Genomic DNA, 19,041 nt, shown 5'->3' on the forward strand with positions numbered 1-19,041 from the left:
AGCATACATATGGTACTGTAAGCCAAAGGAGGATATGAGACTACCGAGAGAGGAGGTGTACAGAGAAAAGAGAACCGGTCCAATTACTGACCCTGGAGAGTTGAAGAGAAGGAATTACCATTGAAAGAAACTTGAAACGTGCTGTCAGACAGATTGGAAGCAGACCAAGAGAGAGCAGTGTCACTGATACCAATGGAGACCATTTGTATTAGAAGGGGGTGATCAACAAAGTCAAAAGCAAAGTGAAGATCACAGAGAAGGAGGAGGGAAACGTTGCCTTTGGACTTAGCTCTGATGAGGTAATTGGCCACTTTAGTAAGGGCTGTTTTGGTGGAATAGGCAGCTTGAAAGCCAGTCTGGAGAGGGTCAAGGAGATAGTTGGTGCTCAGGTAATCGGTGAGTCTTTTGAAGACACGGCGCTCAAGAAGTTTGGAAACATATGGCTGAAGGGAGATAGGACAGTAGCTGGAAGGTAGGGAGGGGTCTAGTGTGGGTTTCTTCAGGATAGGGGGAATTATGGCATGTTTGAAAGCAGAGAGGTAGATACCAGTAGAAATGGACAGGTTGAATAGTTCAGTTAGGGCAGGGGCCAGGGTGGAGGAATGGGAATGGAGTAGATCAGAGGGAATTGGGTCAAATGGACAGGTGGTAGATGGAGATGATGAGAGAAGAGAGGAGACTTCATCCACAGTAAAAGGGAGGGGGAAGGTTAGTAATGATTTACAGGTGGAAGGAGTGGGTATGGTTGGAGTGGCTCGGTGAGCAGAGACATCATGTCTGATTTTGTCATTTTTATCTCTAAAGTAGGTGGCAATATCTTGGGCAGAGAAGGAAGTTGTGGAGGGAGCAGGTGTGGGGTTTTTGAGGGAGTCAATTGTTAAGAAGAGGTTGCATGAGTTGGAAGTTGAGAGGAAATGACAGCGGAGAAATACTTTTTGCTTGGTGACAGTGAGTTCAGTGTTAAAGTGTTGTAGTCTGGCTTTTTAGTTCATGAAGTTAGCGATGAGCCCAGATTTCCTCCACTTGCGCTCAGCTGCACGAACAGTCTTTTGTAGCTGTTTGGTGTGATTGTTGTGCCAGGGGTTGTGGTGTGTGTTGAGTCAGGGGTTAGCAGGGTGGGGGTAGCGGAAGCTAAATGTTTGTTTGGGCTTTGCACTGTTTAGATTGAAATATCCAACACAGTATAATTTTCTGTTGAGACTGAAAAGTGTGCTATATATCTGTACTAAAGTATATTTGCAAGCTTTTATTTTTTTATACATGCACTGCCAAGTTGTCACCCTTACCTCTTCCTCAATAAAGTGCGGACATCTCTCTCCTGCACATGTGTGCAGCTCTGACTCTTGGTATGCCTACGTTCCCAAGCTTTAAAAAGTTTCATCCATCAAACTGGCCAATCAGAAAATAGTCTCCTTATCATCCCTGGCTATTTAGCTAGCTCAGACACAACACTCAGCATTCGTTCAACGTGTCTTCACTAGTGCCAGCCCCCAGCTTTGCTAGCAAGTTCCTGTATACCTGGTAATTAAGTCAGTGTTTCCTCTGTCCAGCTCCTGTGATAAGCGCCTGTTTGCCCAGTCTGTTGTTTCCAGTCAATTGCCTTGTGCTGTTCCATTGTTCCTCTCTGCCTGTGGTTGCTCCTGTGTCACCTGTGCCTCCTGTTGCTTCCAGTGGCTCCAGTGTTCCCTGTGTCTGCAGTGACCCCAGTGTCACCGGTGTCTATCTCCTGGATCCCTGGTAAATGACCCCTGGCTTGTGACCTGACTTCTCTTGCTTGCTGCCTGCCCTGACCCTGACTTTCCCTGAAATTTTCTTCTGCTTTGTGACTTGGTACTGAGTATTCTCCTGCCCACCTTGGTGTGCCCAAGGACTGCAACCTGGAGGTAACCAGCAGTGCAAATCTATTCCACTGGAGGCTCTGGAGAAGACCTGGTTGCCACTTAGACCCTGCGCCTTGGCCCTTCTCAGGGCTCACCGTTCTTGTGCAAGCCATAGCGCCCCCTAGTTGCCCTGTTTCCCCAATCGTGACACAATTTCAGAGATTTTAACTCCCCCCATTCTTGGCTAGTCTTTTGTAGCCATGTCTGTTGGTTTAAAGAAACAAGTATGTGCTTTTATCTAATATAAGGGGGCCGGTAAATAATCTCTGACATAATCTCTAGTTTTCAAAAATTTTCTAAGATACAAATTTTTACGATTTTGTGACCTGTCTCTTTTAGCAAATGGCTGATAATAATTTTATTTGAGCTACAGTTCTCAGACTTTTTATTATTATCTGCTAAAACATTATCTTTCCTAATTTGGGCAGCACGGTTGGCTCAGTGGCTGACACTCTTTTCTTTGCAGCGCTAGGTCACAGGTTAGAATCTAGCAAGGGCACTATCTGCAAGGAGTTTGTATGTTCTCCCCATATAGGGTACTTTGGGTAATCTGGTTTCCATCCAGATCGAAAAAACATGCAGTTAGTGTAATTGGCTTCCCCTCAAAATTGGTCTTACGCTGTTAATAATGACATATGACTATGGTAGGAACATTAGATTTTGAGCTCTTTTGAGTGACAGTTAGTGATATATTAATTGACTTTGTAGAACACTGTGTAATATGTCCATGCTTTAAAAATACAAGTTAATAATAATGACCCTCCAGTATTGCCTAACTTTACCATTCATTCCAGCAACCTTCTCCCTACCATAGGTGGGGTGCAAACAATCTTTTACATATAATCTGAACCCTATTAAGAAATAAATATGCTGACTATTTTATGTTGAAAAATACTACCCTTTACTGTTACCATAAAAGGCTGATAATCTAGCAACAAGACAGCAATCCAGAGTCAGTTATCTAAATTGTTGACAGAGGTGAACAGGGAAGCTGAGCTAAAATATAACTAGCAGAAAAAATGGTAAACATTATACATACATAATAAAAGAACAGCAAGATACCATTGAAAAACAAGAACAATGTATGATAACAAAGAGTGAGGAATGAATAGTGTAGCTCTCTTTTGAGTAAAAACTAAATATGTGTATATATGTGTGTGTGTGTTGTGTTCAAAACATGCAGTGATTTCCACTAGCTATCAAATGTTTTACCAAAAAAAAATACCATACTGTTTGAAGTGATTTCCACTAGCTATTAAATGTACTACCAACAAAAATACCATACTGTTTGATTAATCTGAAACTTCAACCTAGTATGAATATCAGTAAAATTTTGAGAAAAATATTTTTTAGAATTTCTTAGGTCCACTTAAGACTTGTGAATGACTCAGCAATCTACTAAATCTACTGCTTGCTCAACTTTGTTGTTACCTGCTCCTATTTACTTGAATAGGAGCAATTGGCAACCTTTTTGTGCATGTTTGCATGTGGCTGCAGTTGGGTTGGATTGCGGTGCTGTTCTCGACAAGTGGCAAGTTGCTTCTGGCCATTTGATTGCTTTTCTTCATTGGAGGAAGAAATGTACCTCAACCTCTCTCAACCACATGATAGAACAGTTGTCAAATTTGCCGTTGACAGTATAGTAGTTGAAGAGGGGTGGTAGGCAGCTGCTAACAGCTATAGGTTTCAATTGCAAGTCTGAAAAGGGCCTTAGTTCTAGTAATGTTGTGTTTCCCCAGCATACAGAATTCCATTATTGGAGAGAGTATGTAATGTCACTTTTTTTACACCTTCAATTTTTTTTATTTTTTTTGCTCTGACAGCTTTATGCTCCATGACAGTATGATAGGTATGTCATACCCCCACTTTTTAAACCCCTAAGAGCTAATATCCATGACTGTAGGGCTGGGCCCTCCTACTGGATCTCCATTAAACTCCCTTTAAGAAGTAGGTGTGGCTTTGTATGAAGATTCAGGGATTTTGCTGTCAACATCAAACCTGGATGAGAGGGGTATACAGAAATAGATTTCAAACAGCTTTTCTGCTGAGTGCATTTGATACTACCAGTTTAAACTCATTAGTTCTTTGGGCTTGTATTCCCACTGTTGATAACCAATTGACCCTACTTCCTTGTTTACACATCATCAACATGAGGGGAAAACAGGGACTTTTCTAAATACCAGGCACTGATTGCCTCCAAACTTGATCCTTTGTAGTCCCAAGATAAAATGTGGGTATAATCTGCTGTATATATATGTATTTTTGGTATCAATCCTCTTAAAGCATCTTTCCAGTATTTACGGACATAGGCTTGCACATCATGATAAGAGCCTCCCATACTTGTAGCTTTAAGCTGCGTACACACTTCCAATTTTTATCGTTCAAAATGAACGACGAACGAACAACGAACGATCGATTGGGCAAAAATCGTTCGTAAAAAAAGTAACCAACGACGCCGGCGAACGAGGAAAGTCGTTGGAAATGAATGACCGGACCGGCGGATCGGATTGGACGACGATCGTTGACCATCGTTCGTGTGTACGATCGTTCATTGATCGTCCATGGTCTGAGCATGCGTGATGAACGGACGTTCCTGTGGTGCACGTAACTTCCTGTATCGTTCAAACGATCGCATCTATCGTGTGTACAATATCTGCGAACGATCGTGTCGTTATCTGTATGTACAGGATCGGTGCTATACGATCGTTCGCAGATATCGTGCAGGATCGTTCGTTTACCAACGATAATAATTGGAAGTGTGTACGTAGCTTAAGGGATAACTGGCAAAGTATTGTGCCTGGTAAACTTGATCAGAGTTCCCACATATTTTTATGTAAAAAAAAAAAATAAAATAAATAAAAATGTAATTTACTATATAGAAGAAAAAGTCTTGCCTATTTTACCCTAATACCATCAAAGTGGCATCCAAATACGATATATATTCAGTTTAATTGTTGGGTGTTAGAAAGGATTGTGCATTTAAGAACAGACAGGGAAATGTATGTGTATTTAACTCTATTCATATATCATAATTTGCATAATTTAAGCTAAATGGTAAAAAAATTACCAGTTAAGTTCGACCTAAATGCACATTATATAACAGGATCTGCAGTGAAATAAATGTTTATTGCCTGGTACAAGCTAGAGATAAGTTATACCACCAACTTTCCTTCATGACTACATTGTGTAAACAATTTCAGCGCTTGCAACATCTGTTAATCCATGTGTTTCCCTCTTATATAGCATGCCTTGGAGATAGCATGATTATTTCAAAGCAATTTCTGCTTCCCAATTTTCTCTACACCTGTCTGAGTATAAACACCTTTAGGCATCACTGGCTAGAAAAGAAAATGTCCATTTGTTGGTGCTTGCTTTTGAAAAGAGAAGTTTACATAGCAGAATAATCAGATACAATATGTTTAAACCAGTGACAGATTGTGTTACACCTGTGAGAATAGGTTTAAAGTACATGGATCCACAGATGCTTTGTTATATTATATATTTATCCTAGCAAGAAGCATAAAGGTAGCAAATTCACCAACAAATCAGTAAATGACGGACAATGGGCTTGTTTAGTAAAATACAAAGTAGTATGTCAAATTCAATTTTTATTCAGTCATCCGGGGTATCTTTCATTAAAAGTTTGCATTTAGAAGTAGATCAATTTAGTTACGCATGAAAAAAAAATGAGAAAGATAAAGAACCTTTGATTATTTTGCTGTGTTCCCAAAGAAAAAGACGACCCCGGCTTTAAATCCTGGTAAGAATGAGTAATAAAGCAACATATTTTCAGAAGACCTGAGATACATTCCAATATGTATCATATTTTTACTTCTGCCTGAATCACCAAAGTGAGAGCAAAGACAGAAGTTCTAAGTGGTCCCCACTCTTTCCAAGATGAAGAAAAATGTCTGTCATTACACATCATTATTCTTTTCTTATAAAGCTTACAGTTTGAACATTTTGATTTGTATGTTATATCTGGAATCTGGTCAGGTGGAAGCTGTGCAACTCCTTGTCACCAAAGAATGCTAAATCTACTTGATTATACAGCACGTTTAGGGCTCAAAATATTTCCCCTTCATGATGGATTGCTAGTGGAGTGAATTTGCAAGTAATCAATTGTAGAGTTTTGGGTAATCTTTTGAAATGACCAGCCAGATTTGCTCAAGTGGTGGCAGAACTTTTGAGCAAAATAGTGTACTTGTTTCATTACAGCTAAGCAAATAGATCAGTTATGGACTATCATCCTTGAGTACTGTGGCTAGCTGTTAAAATTGCCAGAGGTCCTAAAGTTACCCGGACCTGTCCTAAAAACTGTCGAGTTTATTAACGGTACCAAAGTGCAGGTATCTTGTATAAATCCATTGTGGCCTTTAAACTGATCCTTGAATACCAAGGTTTCTAAATTAGGGTTCCTTCAGAGGTTGCTAGGGGTTCCTTGAGCAATGAGCAATTTGTGTCTCTCCAGTCAGTTTAGGTGACACCAATGATCTTTTTGGCTATCTATAAGGTTAACATTCTTCCTACTGACCACCATGATTATATTCTGTAAACAGTGGATAAATAAATTATAGCAGGGGTTCTCTGAAGACCTGATAGAACATGGTTTTTTTATGAGTTCCCTCATGTTGAAAACATTGAGAAAAGCTGTTGTATAACGTGAATTCACTTCCTTTCAAGTCAAAATCTGACACTGTGTGCCATTCCCTATAATTTAACTGTCAGAAATCAGAACCTCAATGACTAGTGTGGCAGATAAAATGGCCTCCACAAAATTAATTTTCTCAAAAATAATGCAAAAAGAAAAGGTGGACTATAGCATTTTGGTGCCCTAGGTACCCCATCACATGCCCTTCCCCTCCTGGCCCCCCTTAAAAGCACTGAAATCAGAATTTACAGCTAAATCTGCCAGTCAGTAGAACAGGCAGCTATAAATGTTATTTTTCACTTTCTTGTGCTGTTCTAAGAGGAAGAGGAAGCTGTGGCTATGGCGACTGGGGACAGACAGGCTGTTGGGCATTCAATGAGACCAACATGGTGGCCCCCATTAATTGATTGCCTGAGTGATTGCATTGGCTAGAAACAAACCTGTGGGGGCATATAAAATATAAGTCAGAGGTTCTAACTCTTCCTCCTTCTAAAATAAAAAATATTGCTGACTGTATTCCCAGTGGATGTTTTTTCCTCTGAGACAGAAAAAAACTTCTTTAGTTAGGCCATAAAACTGTACAAACAGAGCAGAACAACCTGCTCTACACTCCAGCTATTCTGCTGACATTTACAGCTTTCTCTGAATAACGCAAAAGCTGGGAAATTACATAGGAAAACAGGCTGCTCCTGCATTATTTACAGAAAGGCAGTGGCAGGCTTGCTGTCCCAATTTAATTCACCATTTAGCTAAATATTCAGCACAGGGGAAAGCTTTCGTTATGTTTTACTTTAAGATTAGGCCGTTAAAAAGAATGTTGAGGATGTCGACTTCCTGTCTGCGCTTTTGGAGTATGTAAATATCATTTAAAGGACTGCTTGCATTGTGTTTACATTGCTTTTATGTTTAGGAACCCTTTTTTTATACTCCACTAAATTTAACCTGCCCTATAAAACCTAAAGCATCAGCAAACTAGCATAATTCCCAAACAACAGTAATTTAATATATTTCACAGCCAGCAGCATATTCATATATTTTGTCAGGAAAAAGTTTATCATATTGCAGCATGATAATGAATCTCCCCAGAAACACATTAACCATGGTGAGAGAATTCTCTAAAATTCAATAAGCTGGAGATCCAGTTAAACCAAACTTGCAGTCCATTTCATATGTTTAGTTATACACTGTAGAATAAGGACATTAAAGCTAAATTGAGACTAGCGATAATTTAAAGTGGTAATGCTGTGCTTATTTTAACTGCCCCCAGAAAATGGATTCATTGTTTACATAATTTTTAGGCCTTTGCTTCTCCATACCCTTTTCCAAGCTCTGCTGCATACATTGTACAGGGAATGCAAGAAGTGTATACCAAGACAAGTTCAGGTACTTGCATTATGTGTGAAAATGTTTTAAAAGCTTTGTGGCCAAGTTATATATTTAGCTGTTTACCTAAGTAAATTTGAAAAGGGGACATTTTATTAGTCCACTTTTGTCTTATAAATGTAATGTGGGTTCCTACCCTGTTTCCCCGATGATAAGACACTGTCTTATTTTTTTTTTGAAGGCCAAAATATGCTCTAGGGCTTATTTTCAGGGGGATGCCTTATTTACCCATGAAGAAGACTACAGTACAACACGGAGTCACCCACCGCACCACGCGATTCTGGTAAGTAATCGGTGGGTGGCTTATTTGCGGGGGGGGGCTTATTTTTCATTTTTACCTAAAAAGGGGGGGCTGTCTTATTTGATGGCCCTGCCTTATCATCGGGGAAACACGGTAGCTCCCCAACAGCCAAAAAATTATTGTGTGCTTTTACTGATAGTATTACAAGAATTGATTGCCAGTACACCTAGATGGACATTTATTTAGACTGGCAAATGGAGAGTGGCATGTTTTGGAACCACCAGATGTACCTTCATCAGGCAAGGTCACAATGTAATATCATATTTATCTTAATATATTTCTTGAATCAATTTCTTTCACACACTTCATACTTTTTCGGTACTAGTCTTACCTGTAGGAAAACTACCTCATTGTGATGTAATATTAGGGATAAATTGCTTCTTTCTATTTTCCTCACACTTGTATAAATGTTAATTTGCTGTCATGTTATTCATGTCACTTTGCGTTTTAAATGGGACACATGGTATTTCTGAACAAAATACTTGCAACCACTGCAGGCCTCCCTGATTTATTATATACACAGGTTTTGATGGACTGGTTTGTGTATTACTAATTTAAGTAACTATTAATTTTAATTATAATTATATTAATCACCAATTACAGTTTTGAATAAAACATTATATAAACCAGTCTTTTAGCATCTTCCTCTACCAGTATCACAACATTTCTGCTATCTAGCAGCATAATATTATATACCATTTTTAAGATATATTCTCCGAGCCAGCAGTACATAACAACATGCCCCTTCCAACAATTTAAAAATATAATAACAGAATATTAGAGCAGTCATCCGATAGCATACCATATAGCATATACCCTCCATACAATAGCATTGCATTATACAGAACTATTATAATATACAGCTCTATACATTATAAATCTTCCAATGTAAACAATCAGGAGGGTTTCTAAAAAGTTAGAAACAGACAATATGACAACATCTAAGCCTTCAAAAAGATCCTTCAAGAACTTAATAAATCAATTAATTCTCACTACAAGCAGCTAGAGGTGTGAATGTTTAAAGTTATATCAATAGTTTAATGTTCAAAGTCTGGAAACATGTACACGTTAATATAATCATAGGAAAGAACATTCACAAGGTGAATAGTGTATTACCTCTGTGGGTAGCCTAAGGTTCATTATAGTACAATAAAGTGATTAACTGAGCAGAATCAAACAGGCATATTGACTGATTGTAATGCTCAAAAATGTATTGTTTTCCCATGTATCATTTAAGTGCCCTTTATAGTGTACTTATGCAATAGGGATAAAAAAAAACAAATCCCTTCCCATCACTCCATCTCATAATTAAACATTTTTTTAATTCACCTATTACAAATCCTGGCAATTGTTATCAGTTCACAATAATAATTTTAACAGAATAACTCTCCTAATATATTTAAGATAACAAAATAGGTTTATCCCTGACCTTTATTTTCCCAGACACAAGTCTACACAGATAATATGCTGATCGAAAAAAAGTCTTTTCAACCAACACAATTTCACTTTTTTTTAGTAACACAGAGTTGCCAGAAAAAAAGTCTGAACAACAAGGGTGCTTCATACAGTTGCTTAGAACAAATGAGAAAGCTTTGCTTGACAGTAAACTGATAGAAAGGTCAGAAAAGGAGGCATCTCTAGTGGAATAAAAACATTAAGTCATTCGAACAAAGGTCACTTATCTCTACTTGTATGAGCCTTTATCATCTATCTGACAAGGCCAACTAGATATTGATCATCTGAAGCATCTTGGCAATCACAAGTGGAGCTTGAACAAAGTGGGAAAAAAAAGGGCTAGACTTCTAAGAATCCCAGTCTTCTGAAATGGTATGTGGGTTCTGCTAAATCTGTGATTTCCTATAATCTGGACTATTATCCTTGTGTCATATGCAGTTTCTTTTCAATCAGCATGATGCCTCTGTAAGAAAGCTTATATAACTGCTTGTCCTGTTATTTTACAGCTGGCAGGTTTTTTCTTTAATGAAATATCTCATTATGTAGTGGAGGACAAATAGTCGCTGACAAGAATTCATAGCCACCTAAAACCTGAATCTAAAACCACAAACTGGCCCTAATTCATCAAGCAGAATCGGACGCTCGCTCGCGCATTCGTATTCGCGATCCGAAATCGTACGCCGTAGCGCAATTCAGCAACTGAATGAGCTCGCGGCCGGAGCCGCGCATCTCCGGCAGCTTTACACTGGCGAGCTTGCATTAAAAGTCACTGTTCCCCTAAAAAAACAGTGCAACAAATGTGCCAATAAATTAATTATATAGCAACATGATTGCTATGATCTCACCAGTGTCAGCTTAACAGATCCTCCTTAATCATGCAGCTGAAATCTAATGAAGCATTAAACATTCTAATTGACCTGTAAAGGACTGTAGATACGCACAGAATAGAGAGCAGGTGCGCGCTAATTAATTGCTATGATCTCACCATTGAGCGTAACAGATCCTCCTTAATCGCGCAGCTGAAATCTAATCGCCTTAATTGGCAGATTCGCGCCCCCTATTGCTCATTATTATCAAGGCAGGAATCCGGCTGGCAGTGAGGAGGCTAGTGTACGAGCGCACTTGACTCCGGACCGCGGAAAACTGGCTCGCTGGAAGCACGAAAGTACGCGCGACCAGCGAGCGCGGATTTCATTGATGAATTAGGGTCATTGTGTCTAGCAGTGAGTTTATTTATAGCATTGTTCAAAAATATTGATGTTCAGTGATCCATTAGAAATCAGATTTCTGATTGGTTTCTTTGGTTTTCACCCAACACTGCTCTTACCAGAGCCTAGTAAATAAATTGTGATGTCAAGAATCTTCCACAATATTAAAAAAGATTGAAACATTTTAAGACTTTATTGTATTAAGAATCAGCAATTATCATCTGATTTGGCTCACAAAAGTCAGCCCACATGTTTGTATCTAACTATATAATCTGTCTTCAATCCCCATTGATTTACCAAAACTTTGTAATGTATGTCCTAATTGATCCATTATATTCGTATACAATCTGACAATCTATATAAAATTTAGCTCTAAAGCGGATTGTATGCTCAGATTGGAACTAGTGTGTTGAGTTTAATGCAGCATTTTTTTTTTCTACATCTGTAGGATTTAAATGCATTGCTTTGTCTGTTTTAGCTATCTTGCTATCAGCATTGTATTTAGACATGGTGCTACTCATGATAACATTCTTAACAATTTTCATGTCATTTGAATATTTTAGAAAAATTTACACCTGGACTGTGCAATTTCAGGCTTAACTTTTTTACTGTCAAAACCACCAAACAAAAGAAAGAAAAGATTATTTCTTGTTTTCTGAAAAAAATGACTTCTTCACATCCTTCTTCACATCTCCTTCACAGAGGAAACATTGTTTTGCATTTCCTCAAATATTTCTCAACATTTCTTGCATCCTCAAATGCATTTCTTGCATTCCTCAAAGAAATATTGGAGTGTGTTTCTTAAAGCATCCTCCTAAAATTTCCTGCAAACGTCATTTCTCTTTCTCAATTTAACCACAATGTTTAGAGGTTTATAGACTGCTATATTTCTCAAATTCTCCTGGAGTTCCACCTAAAGTAAAATTGTGTGTCTGCTATAACCACATAATCAATCTAAACAATGCTCTAAGTCAGGGGTTGGCAAACTCCAGCTTTTAGGCCAGATACGGTCTAGCCGGTAGTTTGTTACGGCCTAACGCCCCCTGGCCGATCCGGCCTAATGCCGGCCGGCAACCCGCCGGAGCTCCGGTGCCGCCCCCTTGCAGTGGCTCCCCTATTTACCGCGACCAGCGTTAATACTTCTGCTGCCCCAGTAAATAGGGAATGCTCCCTGAAGGGAAATCCCTCTCCTCTGCAATGCATACGGAGGAGAGGGATTTCACTTCAGGGGGTGTTCCCTGGTGGTGGGCAGTGCCATTAGGGCATGCCCAGCCTAGTGTGCTCCTGCCCACCCCATAAATGGCCTAGTGGCCATAAAACTTTGACGACCCCTGCTCTAAGTGCTAGTAAACAAAGTCAGCAACATAAACAGAAAATGACAGGGGGGAAAGGCAGTGTGATTTACTCAGACATCACTTGCAGCTTCTCTAGTGTTGACAATAGTACATTGAATCAAAAATATTTATTTGTATTATTCTAGAAAATCTAGGCCCATGAATTTATACTTATTTTGAATATGTATTTTCTTTAGATACTATTTTTTTTCTTAAGATGTTTTCAGCGTATTGGGTTTATATACAGTGAATTTAGGTAAAACAAATGTGTCACTTCTTGTAGTTATGTGGGGTTTGTATGTGTTGATTTTTTTCTAAAAATTGTTATTTAAAATATTAAGAAGCAATATTTTTTAACAATTTTTTTATTTTGTTGCAGGAACTCTAGAGAGAGTATAGGGAGCTCTTCTCTTCAACATTGCATGCTGTGCTCCATGACTGTGAAGTAATCTTTTGAATGAGATATGGAGCAGATAGACAACAAGCCTTACCAACCATTATCAAAAATTAAGCATGAAATGGATCTTGCCTACACCAGCTCTTCAGAAGATAGTGAGGATGAGAGGAAGCCAAGACAATCATACAACTCAAGAGAGACCCTTCAGGAATGTTCCCAGGAAATAAGATTAAACTACAACAGCCATAGCACCAGAAAAAGGAAAGCTGTTGAAGACCCCAACCAAGGTAGTAAATAATATGCACAAAAAATCTTATATATACAGTACTTCATAGTAACTTTACTTAGGCAATTGTTGCACTTTAATTTGCCTGAAGCTGCCAGTAACAGGATACGTAAAATGTAAAGGGAGAACTGTCCCCTGCTTGTATGCAACATTTCTTCATTGGATGGATGAGCAAGGGAAAGATCTTTGCTGCTGCTTACCCTTGTCAGTCATGTTGCAACTTTGGTTGGGGTTTGGGTGGGCTAATGGATGTGCAGATGTCATACCTCATTACTTACTAAGTTGTCCTAGTGTGCCAATTTTTGCAGAATACCTAATTGTATTGTAAAACATATTATTTTGTCACATACAGTGTGTTAGTGACATTGGGCCTAATATATTAATAATTTCTCCAAGTCTGGAGAAAATAGATTGTCATGGGTGTACCTAAGCGATCTGGCAAACCTGTATTGATTTTTCTAAAAAGCTTTTGCTATTAGCTGGCAAATGCTTTAAATACTGCACCAAACACATTCCAGGTTTGCTGGATCACCCAGGTTTACCCATGATAATCTATGTTTTTCAGTCTTCGAGATAGGTCAATCTCAATGTGTTCTAAGAATACAGCAGGGCAGACTTCTTTTGGCTCCATGTGTACCTGGACAGATTCACTCAGATTCTTTTTCAACGGAACTGATCACAAAATGTAACCTCACTGGTTAGATTAAGGGTAGAACAGGAAAATGGAGAAAATGTAGTGATGGGGACATGTGTACCTATGACAACTGGTCAAGAAGGGATTTATTTCACAGTGTAGCTCACAAAGCTATTCTTTAACTTTTTGTTCAGTCTAAAAGGGCTTTTCTCCTGCTCTATCCAAAATGAAGACATTTTTTTGGCTTTATGTATATTTTATGTACGCTTTGGGGGCAGTACCTTGTGATAATATATGATCCTATAGCAACTAAATCATTTATTTGACATGTTTTGCATTATCTGAATGAACAAAGTCTCCTTCCATAGTGTGTTCTGAAACGTTGTGTTGTGAAACTTATGTTGTCTTTAAACTTAAATGTGTTGTATTTCATTTTACTGCATTTTCCTGCCCACATGTTGCATGACTTTGAAAAAATGTGGTTTTGATTTACTACCAGATTTTAAACTGTTCAGTTAGCAAAGAGAACCTTTATGTATGAGGTTAATCTCAGATGATTTCAGCCATTTAATTATGTGCAAGAATAAAACAAAAAAACAATATTTTGCAGTGAAAATTCCCTTGCAGAGTGATAATTCACTAAAACACAGAATCTAACTGAGACTTCTATATGCTTTCTGGATTTTTCAGGCCCTGTGGGACAGAATCTTTGTTCCAGCCACCAACTAGTTTTTAACAAGAAAAAGTATTGTGATCCTGCAGCTGTAAATCTATAAAATATATAACAAGCTGTATACAATGAAAATTTTGTTAATTACTGTCAAAACTGATACTTTCATTGTATTTTTCATAAACTCTTTAGTTTTCGCCCTAGCGTCTGATAATTTTTACTAATATTCAAGTAGAAATGTGAATATTTGAATAATGTTTAGCAGATTGTCCATAGTATTGCCCAAATCCAGACTTTTTTTTTCCCTAAAACAATTCCACAGAAGGTTGGAAAAAAAATGACTAGATAACTAGATAGTGTCTATCAACGCAAAAAGGCTGTACTGTGCAGAGCATCATTAACCAGAAGTCGCTCAGGGGCCGTCATCACAGCCCTTTGCTAGCTCTCTGTTACAATAAATTGATACAGTTCCGGCTTCATAATATCAGTGCATATCTGTATCATTGTCTTGTACACTCTATTTGGACATGGTAATAATGACCCCGCACGTCATGATATATTATAACATTGTCATAATGGTCTTTTTCAGTTGTACTATTCAGTCTGTTAAATCAATATTGTGCTTTCCATTTTGTTGAATTAGTAAAAACTGTGCCGAATATATTTTGAAGATAGAAATATAGGACTTACCTTTTGTGTTTTAGATAAGTTATGTACTTTTTATGATTTCTCAACATATTGTTGGTATAGAATTTTAACAAATATGTACCATGTATCCCTGTGTTCCTACAAACCAATTATTTGTAATCTTTTTCTCTCGAACAAAGTACTTGTACTACAGTAATTACATATACTAATACAGGTCATCTGCTGACAAGCAGCATTATTTAAAAGGGGTGTTTCTAGAATTTTAAAAGACCAGGGACACTCTGACGACTTCAATGATGGTAAGAGATAATGGTGGATGTTTCCACATCTCTTAACAGTGAAAGGGATTTTTGGCTAAACAGAGTCCAAGGCTTCCCAGCATATATATACATTTGCTACAAATCTTGTAACCACAAAACATGATTTAATTACTGTGACTAGTGTTGTTGTTCGAATTCGGGTCGTCCTAATGTTAGACCTGAATATGACCGTTCGAATTCGGGTGGACCCGACCCGAATTTTGCTGGATTCGAATACCCGAATTTGACCCTCCCACAATGCATTCAAACAACTGGGGACCTCCCCCATGAGGCACAGTGCCCTCCAATTAGAGCAGGGATGCCCCTTCCATGTTTGTTGTGGCAGACAGCCGATTGGCTGTCTGTCACTGCATGCCACACAGGCAGCCATTGGCATTATATAAGGCGAAGGCGTGCCTGCATTTACCACTTCTGACAGAGATTTGCTGATAGCATCACAACCTTTCTGTGCTGCTTGGCTTGCTTTCTTTGTCAAAGTGAAAAAAGTGCTTTACTTTGTTTGACTGTGTCACACTCACACTATTAATCAGATAGATTGTTGGATTGTACTGAATTTGTGCAGTCCTGAAATCTACTGTACTCAGATACGTAGAGTGTTTCACTGTTTGCTAGATAGATAGCTAGATAGATAGATAGATAGATAGATAGATACATAGATAGATACATTGATAGATGGATAGAAAGCTATAAAGATAGATAAATAGTCAGTCAGTGTGTTACATACACGCAGCCAGAGGCAGGGTCACCCCGCTGACTGCATGCACAGTATCACACTTGTACTGAGAGACAGACACACAGACGCAGTGTATACTGCAGTATATAGTTTGTATACTGTGGTGCATATTACAAGCGTCACCACTAGTGTTGGTCAAATAGCTCACTATTCGATTCGGCAGCTATTCGCTCGAATGTAGCAAAATTATTCAGGTGCTCGAATTTCAAAGTCGAACACCATTAAATAAGTGGGAATATAGGAGGAAAAAATTGGGTTTTTTTCAGCACTGTGTAGAGCTTCTACAGCCTCCAAACAGGTGTAAAAAGATACATTAAAAAAGGATACATAAAAAGATACATTGTAAAAAGGATACATAAAAAGATACATTATAAAAAGATACATAACACTATTACATACCCCTGTACTTCACATGAAGATTAAAGAGTCAAATCAATTTTAGGCTAAAGCTAGGTACACACAAAACGAACGATTACGACCGATCAACGATTATGCACGATTATACTTGAACAATCATATTGTGCACAATTCTGTACATGCTGTAACAATATGATCATTCATATATAATCCCGTGTACGGCAGTATGTAGAGGAGTCCCACCAAGGGGTTGGAGAGGCGGAGCTACAATCATTCATTAAAGATGCTCAGTTGTTTGAGTCATCTGACGAAGAGAGTCAGTTCACAGGCTTTCCCCCCAGTTACTTTTCATCAGAACACTCTCAGCCAGACGAGCCAATTCAAACTGGCGCCAAAAGGCCGCTGCTTCTTTTCGACACATATAGGGAAACTGTCTCATCTGATGATGATGATGATGATGTCCTTGATCCGACATGGGGCGAACAAGGAGACCATCATAGGCAGGAAGAAGAGGAGGAGGAGGTTGCAGCGCGCCCTCAAAGTGCCCACACTCTGCATTCTTCAATTACCAGTGAGGCAAGTCATAGACGTAAATCGTCGGAAGCCACAGCTATGCCTCAACAACCGTGGACCACCACCACGAGCACCAGCTCCAGAGCACCTTTTGGCCCAGTTAAATGTTCGCCAGTGTGGGCATTTTTTAATGTCCATAGTGATGACAACACTATGAATCCAGGAAGAGGAGGAGGTGGAAGAGGATGAGGAGGACATTGCAGGCATGGGAGAAGGGGAGGAAGGGGCAGAGGATGATATTGAGGGTACATGGCATCCATCCACCCAAACACAAGGCGGCATGTTCCGTTGATGGCAGGACCAGGCGGAGGAGGAGGTGGACGACCCTGTGCTGCTGTTCGACCCACAGGAGTGTGGGTCCAGAATTACCTCAGCTGTGAGTAGTTTGAGCCACATGACAGCCTTTATGCAGGAGTGCCTAGCCAAAGATCCACACGTAGAACACATAAAAACAAAGACTGACGACTATTGGATTGCTACATTACTGGATCCACGTTACAAGCCTGAGATACAACAACTGATCTTGCCCCAATACAGGGGACCTAAAATGCAGCACTACCAAGAAGTACTTGTAAGGGACTTATGCTCAGCCTTTCCAGCTAGCAGCAGCGGCAGCGGCAGCAGCAGCAGGGATCCCTATGGGAGTTCCACCAGCCATGGGAGCCAAACAACTGCTTTAAGCGGCATGGGTGGCAGCAGCAGTAGAGGTCGTCTAAGCCAAACTATGCAGGCTTTTTTTCAGCGGAAGCAAGCTGCCAGTCGTGCACACTGAGCACACTGCCAATGACACTGAGCAGCGGTACTCAGTCATGGTGCAGGAATACCTGAGCCCTGCATGGGACATCTGCAACCTGCAAAGCCAGGACCCACTGGGCTACTGGGTATCCAAGCTTGAGCAGTGGCCAGAGCTGGCAGAACATGCCATTCAGATCCTTGCCTGCCCAGCCGCAAGTGTGTTATCTGAAAGAGCGTTCAGTGCAGCTGGGGGCGTAGTGAGTGACAAACGGATTTCGCTTTCGCAGAAAATGTTGACCGAATCACTTTTATTAAAATGAATAAGGCTTGGATAGGCAATGACTTTAACACCCCCTCTGCAGAGTGTACTGATTAGTCGTCAACTGCTGCACGGACATCTTGATGGCAAGAGCACGTTCACAGCCTTCCGGCATCTCCTTCTACTTCTCACCCTAGTGGCCCTCTACCTCTACTCTTTCTCTGAGGTTTATAACTTGCAATGTAGCTGTGTAACTGGCAAATATTTTTTTACTGAGCACCCCCCTCAGGGCCCTCTGCCTTTTTCTACTTTTAGACCTATATCACTTGTAATGGAGCTGTGTGATTCATAATTAGGAAATTTGTATTTTTAGTAGAGAAATACATACATTTTTCTGTCCTTTTGGAAAAAAAGGTCTCCAATAGCTACAGCTTCGACACTGCCCATATGGGTGATGACCTCAACCTCTAATGCCGTCCTTGCTCCTTCTCAGGGCCCACCGCCTCCTCATCATGCTGTAATGCTGCCTGCCCAGTTCCCCACTCTGGATTCCAGTTACAAATCCGGTCACCGCTCCATCTCAGTGCCCACGGCTTCCTCCTACTGCTGCCACCTGTAACGTATAACAGAGCTGTGTAGCTGGCTAATTTTTGGACTGGAAGACCGCCCTCAGAGACCTCTGCCTGTACTCTGAAGCCTGTGTATGGCTTGTAACGGAGCAGTGAAACCTGGTGGCTAATTTTTGGACCAGAGGAACACCTCATGTCCTTCTCTGCCTCTACTCGGAGACCGTGTAAAATCCGGCATGTTCCCTTGGCCGACCCATAAAATGGCGTGGGCTATTCGACCAAAACTACTTGCCAGCAACAGAAAAACGACTTCCTTATTTTTTTTTTTTACTTGTACAGTGTTGTGCAGAGCTGGGAGAGTCTTGACATGTCTTTTTAAATGTATTTATAGGCTGTAGAAGCTCTCCACCGACCCTAATAACAACCCAAATTTTTCCCCTATTGACTTCGAATTCGATGTTCGATCACCCGAATAATTATGCATTATTCGACCGAATAGCGGTCGAATCGAATAGTGAGCTATTTGACCAACACTAACTGTGACACAGACTCAAATAAACTTGAACACAATTGTTAGTGAAAAAACAACATTATATGACATATTTTAAAAAAAAAAGTTTTCTTACGTAACCCCTATTAACATTTACT

At 39.6% G+C, this 19,041-nt stretch overlaps 1 protein-coding gene across 3 annotated transcripts in view; it reads left to right on the plus strand.

Annotated features, from left to right (window-relative positions):
* The window catches only part of TENM1 (teneurin transmembrane protein 1), a 591,240-nt gene that overhangs the window by 91,547 nt on the left and 480,652 nt on the right, over positions 1 to 19,041 (plus strand). For all 3 annotated transcript variants that reach the window (XM_072431864.1, XM_072431865.1, XM_072431866.1), the window contains exon 2: positions 12,592 to 12,896. In XM_072431864.1, the coding sequence (XP_072287965.1) occupies positions 12,677 to 12,896 (220 nt within the window). In that variant the 5' untranslated portion in view covers positions 12,592 to 12,676. The remainder of the gene's footprint in view (positions 1 to 12,591; positions 12,897 to 19,041) is intronic.

This window comes from Pyxicephalus adspersus, chromosome Z, assembly GCF_032062135.1.
Source record: "Pyxicephalus adspersus chromosome Z, UCB_Pads_2.0, whole genome shotgun sequence".
Taxonomy (NCBI): Eukaryota; Metazoa; Chordata; class Amphibia; order Anura; family Pyxicephalidae; genus Pyxicephalus; species Pyxicephalus adspersus.